Source organism: Dryas octopetala, chromosome 7 (assembly GCF_963921425.1).
Source record: "Dryas octopetala chromosome 7, drDryOcto1.1, whole genome shotgun sequence".
NCBI classification, from domain to species: Eukaryota; Viridiplantae; Streptophyta; class Magnoliopsida; order Rosales; family Rosaceae; genus Dryas; species Dryas octopetala.
The window spans coordinates 8,633,028-8,641,607 of NC_141372.1; the positions used below are offsets into that span (position 1 = coordinate 8,633,028).

The following is an 8,580-nucleotide window of genomic DNA, read 5'->3' on the forward strand; positions in this document are numbered from 1 at the left end:
GAGGGTTAACTTTACCTCCTATCTTTTGTTTGGGTGATTAGTATGAAATTCTAGTATGGCAGGATTAGGCTTGGCAGCTTCATTTGTTTTGGTATATAGTTGAACTGTAAATGGGTTGGGCCGGCCCAAGTACGACACAAGCCTGGCTCATTTAAAATCAGCAAGGCCCAAATACAGATCTCTCATCTCATTTTAAATCTTTGCCGCCAGAGACTGCGCTCTGAGCCCATCTGCCTCGCCGGCGTCGTTCTCCTCCGCCGACTTGTCCGGTTGTTGCAGGTGCTGCATCTGCTGTACGGTTCTGGGCTGCTCATGTGTCTGGGCCCATTCTCCGCCACCACGAGATGTTTCAGCTGCTCTGGCTTCGTATTCAAGCCGATGATTCAACTCCAATTGAGGTTTTGCTTCTTGGGTTTCTCCCATTTTGTGTTTTTGTTTTTCTGTTTCTGTCTGTTTGGTTTCAGGGAAAAAGCAGGAGAGGAATCATTCATCAATAAAGAAAACCATGAAAAGGAAAAGACAATTTGAGACAAAACTTTACTGAAATTCACCTATTTCAGCTTAAACCCATTATATCAATTTTCCCCCCTCAATTTTCCGACCAAACAAACAGTAGGATAAACGCTTATTCTTAAGGGAAGCTTGTCCAGTAGCGCATTAGGAATCTGAATTAAGTGAGTTTACTGGTTTCTGAACATGGAAGTTAAAATTTTTTAAACAAATGGTGTCTTTAATTTGAATGTGAAAGGAAGGAATGGTTTCTGAAAAGGGGTTTTTCCAGATGGGTTAAACTTTGATGTGGGTACGTGTAATGCTAAGAGGTCAGTGTTTGTGGATCCATTTTGATAGTTTGGAAAGTAAAATAAGAGCAGGGCAGGGAACCTGAATAAACTTGCAGGAAAGGATTAGGAAAGGAATCACATTAGCTAGCATTGCCAAAAAGCTTTCATTCCTGGAACTGCCACCTCTTTGATTACCAGTTCTTCCTCCGCACGTATTCTTCTTCACCCTCTTGCTTTATATGGATGTTGTAAAACTTTCTAAGCCTCATTCATTATTCCTCTACCCCACATAAAGTGGAATAATAGACAGGAAAAAAGGGAGAGAAGGAAGTAGGAAAAATGGCAACACATCTCAATGTGTTCTTACCAGGTTTATTGGTTTTTATGATGATTTCATCAGGTATTTCTTAATCATAACCATCTTTGTGGTTTAATCTTATAGAAATTGCATGGACAATGACATTTATGAGGAGCATACATGATACATTAGCCTTTGTAAGCATGCTTCAATCCTAGAATACTGCAATATAACCCCTGGACTAAATTAGAATGGCAAATATTATTATATTACTAACCCTTTTAGTTAATTTGTGCACCATCATCCTCTCATATTAAGTTTTGGAGGGATTGATTTCTTTTTGGATGTTTGCAGGACCAAAGCTGTCCGAGTCTGCTAGAAATTTCACCATTGTGAACAATTGCAAAGAAACAGTCTGGCCTGCAGTTACCCCTGGGGAGAACTTCAATGGTGGTGGTTTTCAACTAAAACAAGGCCAGTCCATTGTATTCACTGCCCCGGTTGGCTGGTCCGGCAGGATATGGGGTCGAACAGGCTGCAACTTTGACAAAAACGGCAACGGATCATGCCAGACCGGGGACTGTGGCAACACCCTCAAGTGCGCAGCCTCAGGAAAGACCCCAGCATCACTTGCTGAATTCACCCTTGCCCAGCCAGATTTTTATGATGTTAGCCTTGTTGATGGGTTTAACTTGCCACTGGTTGTGACACCCATTAATGGTAAGGGAAATTGTAGTGTTTCTGGTTGTGATGGGGACCTGAGGCCCAATTGCCCAGCTGAGCTATCTGTTAAGGCAAATGGGAAGACTGTTGGCTGCCGGAGCGCCTGCGATGTGTACAACACTGATGAATATTGTTGCAGAGGGGTTTATGGAAACCCTGTTGTATGCCAACCCACATATTACTCCAAGAAGTTTAAAGAAGCATGTCCTACTGCCTATAGTTATGCTTATGATGATCCAACCAGTATCTTTACCTGCTCAGGCACAGATTATGTGGTTGCATTCTGCACAACCAGGTTTGTCATCAATTAATTATAAGTACTAATTAAAGCTGTTTTTAATCTCTCTTGGGATATGGATGCATCATGCATGGGTTAAAGAACTGATGAGCTTCCAAGCTTCCAAGTAAGAAAAGATTGTGGACATCAAAATTTGATTCTTGTTGGTATACATACATAGCTTAGTAATATCCTATCTGGCACGTTATGATGTCTGACTGTCAATTTAGGCCACATTCAAATCAGGATTCATTGATCAATAATCTCCTTCCCAATTGATAGTCTGGCCCAATATATCAAACTATAGGGCAAGAATGTTCATCCATATAGCCAATACCATTGTTAGTATGCTGTTGTTATGTTGCTACATAAATGAATGCAGTTTGAAGCTAGCTCCTGCCCAGATAAAGCCCTCAAAGCACTGTTATATTATGTGTCTGCCTCACTGCCTGCATTGCAGATAGTAAATGATCAATGTTTTAGCATATTATATTTGACTTTTGCTTGCTGTGTGATTATTAACATTCGTTTTTGTCTATTGCAGGAAGCAACCAGTGTGCTCATATCATAACAACAAGCTTGTGTGCAGTGGATCAATAGGTTTAAAGTCACTCAGATGGTGGGGAATGATGCTCGTACTGTCACTGATGACTAATTTATGGATTATTTTTTGAGAGAAGACATGTTTTTTTTTCTTCTCTAAGTTTAGAGGTGTGTTACAATCCCTTTTGAACTTGCAAAAAAGAATGTATTGATCTCTTTGCCAGAGAATTGTACATATTGGCTGTACATTAATTTAAATTCTTTTCCTTCGATTGAAGGGAAAATAATGGATGCCATTTGCTTTACACAATTTTGTCTCTTTCCCATTCTCCACTCTTCCTTCTTGAAGAACTTCCTTTCATTGTTTTCATTTCAAAAATCTAAGATGACAAAAAAAAAGGAAAAAACTATGCCACTTATAGTTTGCTTTGGAGCTAGCCTCGGAAATAGCCGAATAGGGCTGAAAAAAGTTGGTCCATTCAACCTAAGGTTTGAAAGAACTAGACTTGATCATGACCGGACTCATTCACCGAGTCCAGTTTGATTGTTCCTTATGCTTTTTGGCGGAAGGTGTTCTTTTGGAGGAAGCAAAAGCTCTTTGGTCCTCGTTTACTGAGTTGTGCTGTCAATTTCGTGCTTCGGAATACAACCAAGTTGCACACCAGCTTGCTCGTTTTGCTTTGTTCCATGTGGGGGTTTCATTTTGGTTTCAGGATGTGCCTAATTGACTGGCTGTGAGTCTGTGACTTTGTATACTGAATTACTGATATTTCTAGTTAAATAATATTACAATCCTCTTTCCCCAAAATATGACAAAAAAGACTTGATCATGACCATACTCAAATAGGAATCAATTTTTATTAATTAACAAGAGGGTTGCTATATGCACACATTTTTTTCTCTTATTACACACTCTTTCAATTAATTTGTGAAATTACAAAAGTCATCTAATGTGAAATGACTTGAAACCAAGCCTCTGCTACCCACCATCGACCTCATCCATGCCGCAGCCAACGCTTCTCCTCCTCTCTCTCTCTCTCTTCCCCTCTTTCTCTTTTTCTCTTTCCCTCCCTCTTTCTCTTTCTATTTCTCTCTTCTCATTCTCTCTCTTTCTATCTCTTTCCTTCCTCCTCTCTCTTAGCACTACCTTTGCCTGACGAAAAGGGAGTGAGCGACCACCGATCTAGAGGCCAGCAACCTACCTTTTCATCCTATAAGGGTGGTGCGAATTGCAAAGAGAGAGAGAGAGAGAGAGAGGCGGGAGATGTGTCAACTGTGTTAGTTTGACAGTCGGCGATGAGGACAACGGCATGGTGGGTGGAGGCTAGCCCTTACTGGGATGGTAGAGGCTTGTCGAGTAGGGTTTTAGCGCCTTTTTTTTCATTTTTTTAATTTAAAAATTCTTTATTTTTTTAGTGAGGATATTTTTATAAATGTAAGGGTGTGTAAAGAGAAATTGTTTAAAAATTAAAATAACATGAGTGTGTAGCGAGACAAACAAGTGTGTTGTGTGCGTATAGCAACACTTGTTAACAATTAAAATCATATGTATATGAATTATGTATCTAATTTTTATTGCTGTATTACTATTTTACAAATAATATATAACAAAAAGTCATTTGCATTATTAATTTTAGAGATAATTAAGTTTTGATTATTTAAAAAAAATAAAAAAACAGTTTTTAGATATAGACCGAGAATATTTTATATAAGAATAAATTTGTAATAATAAAAAAATTAATTACAATCAAATGTTGCTGCCCAGGATCGAACTGGGGACCTTTAGTGTGTAAGACTAACGTGATAACCACTACACCACAGCAACCGTTGATGAATAACATCGTTTAGAATTAGTTATTTATCTGTTTTTATTATTTTCTAACCTAGCGTTTGCTTTTTTTGGGTCAAGTTCTAAGTTCTAAGTTCTAAGTTCTAAGTTCTAAGTTCTAACCTTGAGTTAGATATACGAGAGAAAAAATTAGCGGGGGTTATGTATATATAACTGAGACTCTGACACACAACAGAGCTCTCCTCCATAGACTTCTAACACACACCAGAGAAAATAAAATGGCGGGTGGAGGAAAGGTGTCCTTCAAAGTCACTCTGACCTCGGATCCGAAGCTGCCCTTCAAAGTGTTCGTATAAACCCTCAATTTTACATTTAAATTCCTCTTTGTTAGGGTCTCCTCTGCTTTTTCCATTTTCAATAATTTTGATGAAATTTCTGATTTTTTTTTTTTTTTTGGTTTTCAGGTTTAGCGTTCCAGAGGCAGCCCCTTTCACCGCCGTTCTGAAATTCGCAGCTGAAGAATTCAAAGTGCCTCCCCAGACCAGCGCTATTATCACCAACGGTATTTCAATTCTGGGATTTGCTTTGCATGTTGCTATTGATTTCTTTTTTGCCTCGTGAAGTATGTTATTTTCAAATTGATGATCTGGGCATGTTTGGAAATTTCGGTTGATTGTTTGTGGTGCTTAGTGGGCATTGATCAGATTAGGATTATTGTTTTCTGGGATGTGGGATACCTTTTTCGAATTTACAGTTCAATATGCTAATGATTGATCAGATTAGATCTCTATGAAATCAGAATTTTAGAGTTCAGGGAAGAATGGGAAATGATATAGCTGAGAGAATGTAGGCAATATGGGGAATTTGAATTGCAGGTCTGGAATTTGATATTAGAAACTGGTCTAGCATTATCTCTTATGTAATTAAGTTAATGTAAAGTCACTGGACTTAAGAGGCAGTCTTGGGTATCCTCAAGAATATTTTGAAATTTTTGCTACATGTTTATGAAGAATCACTATGGCCAATTTGAAATGGCAACTTTATTGCCAAATCATACCGATATCCCAGTCATCTTCCCTCCTGGAAAACAAGCATTGGGTTATTAGGTGAATAACTGTGTGATTTTTCCCCTACCTTAATATCCAATCTGAAAGTGGCAAAGATACTTTTCAATCTTTGGACAATGAAATTTAATTTGACAAATGGTAATGGTAATTTGATAGAAGTAAAAGTATGAAAACAATTGCCAGTGCAACATTGTTCGAAAGGAAGAGTGTATTTAAATGAAGATAAAACGTTATGTTGGGAAGACAATAAGAATTTATGATACCAAGCTTTACAAGACCTCTTAATTTCCAGGCTACCAATGCCTTGGTGTCTGGCTGAGTAACAATCAACAAGAAGCATGTTTTTTTCAATGATAGACATGTCAATGTCACCGTTGTTAGATCTACTTCTTCATCTTAGATTTCTATCATTTCTCACTTGTTGCTTATTATTCATGCAGACGGTGTTGGAATCAATCCTCAACAAAGTGCAGGTATGCCAATGCTTTATCTTTATTGCTCAATTTTCTTTTTCTTCAGTCAATCCTTTGTTATTGTATCATTGTAGATATAAATCAAGTTGGTGTTTTCTAATGGGACTTAAGTTGAAAACTTGCATCTCAGCCATAATGATCATGATGGATAAGATGGCATAGTAGATAAAATAAGTGAGATGCATATCAACCCTAACACTAGATGTACAAATTCTCAAGTCAAGTCCTAGATTTAGGTCTTGTTAGAACTTCATTGTGTGTGTGTGTGTGTGTGTGTGTGTATTCATGTAAATTGAAACAAATGGCTATTTTTCTGTGCGCCCCCACCGAACACGGCAAACTGTGATTGTTATAATTATGGTATTGATTTTAGCGTTATTGTTTAACATGATTAGATCCTTGGTTTCACATAATGATATGGCTTTCTCTGCCAGGTAATGTTTTCCTCAAGCATGGTTCCGAACTACGCCTGATTCCTCGTGATAGGGTTGGGGCTTTTGGGACAATGGAAGCAGCACTACCATCAAACTGAAGAGATTGGTCTGCTCCTCTGGTTAATTTGGGCTTTTTTTTTTTTTTAATGATCTGTACCTTTTTATTAAGTTTGGAGGATTTTCAAACTTTTATTGAGCAGTGTCAGTTTAGTTGACAATATAAACTCTCCAGAAAAACGACTGTAATAGGTGAACTTAAATAATATTGAAAGGATAATATATGAAGGATAATTTTACAGTTTTGCCTCTTCTGTTGGATGTCCATCTGTCCTGCATGCTTTAGAAATTAGAACATTCAAGCATTTTTTATCACTTGAACCTTTGGTGAACCTGGGAATTAATTTAGGAACTTTTCGATACTTAGATTGACTTCACCAAGCTACTTCGGTTAGGCTTGGGATGGGCTTTATTGTTTGTGTCATTGTGCTATCCCAAGTATGGGTTTGGGGCCAACATGGTGCAGTTAGTATCTTAGAGGATCTAGCCAAGATTATTAATCAGGGAACTTTGATGAAGCCCATCTACGAACTGCTCCTTTTCTGTTTTAGGTGTATGCTAAGGCTTAGCTGCTTGATGTGTGGTGTGAGATCACACATCGGTAATGGAAATAGTGGTGTGTGATCACACATTGGCAAAGGAAACGGGTGTGTGAGATCACACATTGGCAAAGGAAACGGGGTGTGAGATCACACATCGACCCCGGGGGGGGGGGGGGGGGGGGGGGGATCACACATCGATCAGCGGTGGTGTGCAATCACACATCGACCAGCGGTGGTGTGTGATCACACATCAATGGTGGGTAGGCAACTGTCCAAAGTAAAGGTATCAAAGTGCTTGGTGCTGATTTAGAAAGCTTGCCAAAGTGTTTCATGATTCTGGCCATAAAAAAGATATTGTGAATGTGCAATCAACGGTACATAATTACACATATATATGTATATACTGTTGTTAATGAGATGAGCCACCCAACCAACTGCATACCAACAATTTTCACTGGATTGTAGTGATTGCAAGTACTGAGTACAGTTGGGATTGGCATATGGTGAATGCTTCATTTGAATGCTAGTTCCAACTGTGAAGTTACATAACAAGCATGGAAGGATTTATTGCTTTAATGATTCAAAGTTTCCAATTGTGTAAAGTGTAAAGGCTCACTATCCCGATAGAGAAATTCGTGCACACAGCTTTTATATATAATTTTTCTCACAAAACTTGTCACAAAAGAAAAAGAATTTGAATGCGATGGATCATATACAAGAAAATTTTGGTCCCAATGGTAGAGCCTCTGTAGAGACAGTACAAACGCATTTAAGACTATCTAACTAAATGAGCCCTTAAATGAAGTGATGAATTTCTCTGCACTCACCCATGAGATTTACTTGTCTCCCTAACAAGCTTTATACGTTCATGGCTAATACAAAAGGTAGCCCTACCATCTCCACCAGCTATTTTTCTCACTGCAAATTTGGAACATAACATTCAATTAAATTCGATTATAGTTATGGGGAGCTATTAATTTAAGAAGCAGGAAACTTCTGGGAATGGTATGTATAGATAAAGCCATTTCTGAACCATTAATTTGTTGGTGCATGCTTTTGGTCTATATGGATCCTCCAAGTTAACATGGTGAATTTACCACAATACCCACTTGATATTTTGGTCGTCTTGATCAATGAATTGTGATTCAAGGGTTGGGATTGCATGTTATCAATCACCTTAAACTTCCTTTTCAATTTGGAAAGATAGACCCATGAGACCATTGGTCCATGCCCACTTTTGCTTGTTTAGTGGGACAAAATCCTAACCATTGAATTTTTAGATTCGACAGCAACAGAGATGCAGTCGCAATTGGAGCCAGGCATGTCCTTGGCTTTTTCCCTTATTGGAAACCCAAGTGCTTCTATAACGACATGCAATATAATTAGTTATTACTTAGAAGTTTCACTTTTACATACACATCGCGCTTGCAATGTGATGTTAGAGATAAAGTAAAATAATGTGTCATTTCTATTCTATCATTAGTTTTTAAAATTACTTAAAACCAATTTAATCTTAAAACTTGTTATATTATCAAATTGATAAATTCAGATCACATATTTCAACGTGATATAAATTAATTGTCTAACAATATAAC

General features: G+C 37.9%; 2 protein-coding genes and 1 non-coding gene across 3 annotated transcripts; 2 read left to right on the plus strand and 1 right to left on the minus strand.

Moving 5' to 3' along the window:
* Nucleotides 1-1,062: 1,062 nt before the first annotated feature.
* On the plus strand, nucleotides 1,063-2,871 carry LOC147279348 (Pathogenesis-related thaumatin superfamily protein). Its single transcript, XM_086251288.1, has 3 exons — nucleotides 1,063-1,182; nucleotides 1,435-2,098; nucleotides 2,625-2,871. The coding sequence occupies exons 1-3, from the start codon at nucleotides 1,122-1,124 to the stop codon at nucleotides 2,752-2,754; spliced, it is 855 nt and encodes a 284-aa protein (XP_086107414.1). The 5' UTR covers nucleotides 1,063-1,121; the 3' UTR covers nucleotides 2,755-2,871.
* A 1,504-nt stretch (nucleotides 2,872-4,375) lies between these two features.
* On the minus strand, nucleotides 4,376-4,448 carry TRNAV-UAC (transfer RNA valine (anticodon UAC)). The gene has a single exon. It is a non-coding gene; the product is annotated as a tRNA-Val (tRNA).
* A 152-nt stretch (nucleotides 4,449-4,600) lies between these two features.
* Nucleotides 4,601-6,684, plus strand: CCP2 (ubiquitin-fold modifier). Its single transcript, XM_086251691.1, has 4 exons — nucleotides 4,601-4,758; nucleotides 4,877-4,974; nucleotides 5,920-5,952; nucleotides 6,387-6,684. The coding sequence occupies exons 1-4, from the start codon at nucleotides 4,691-4,693 to the stop codon at nucleotides 6,482-6,484; spliced, it is 297 nt and encodes a 98-aa protein (XP_086107817.1). The 5' UTR covers nucleotides 4,601-4,690; the 3' UTR covers nucleotides 6,485-6,684.
* The last annotated feature ends 1,896 nt before the right edge of the window (nucleotides 6,685-8,580 follow it).

Coding starts and splice junctions, on each gene's coding strand:
- CCP2 (XM_086251691.1), top strand. CDS start 4,691: ATGGCGGGTGGAGGAAAGGTGTCCTTCAAAGTCACTCTGACCTCGGAT. Junction 4,759..4,876: donor CCGAAGCTGCCCTTCAAAGT/GTTCGTATAAAC, acceptor TTTGGTTTTCAG/GTTTAGCGTTCCAGAGGCAG. Junction 5,953..6,386: donor CAATCCTCAACAAAGTGCAG/GTATGCCAATGC, acceptor TTTCTCTGCCAG/GTAATGTTTTCCTCAAGCAT.
- LOC147279348 (XM_086251288.1), top strand. CDS start 1,122: ATGGCAACACATCTCAATGTGTTCTTACCAGGTTTATTGGTTTTTATG. Junction 1,183..1,434: donor TTTTATGATGATTTCATCAG/GTATTTCTTAAT, acceptor GGATGTTTGCAG/GACCAAAGCTGTCCGAGTCT. Junction 2,099..2,624: donor GTTGCATTCTGCACAACCAG/GTTTGTCATCAA, acceptor TGTCTATTGCAG/GAAGCAACCAGTGTGCTCAT.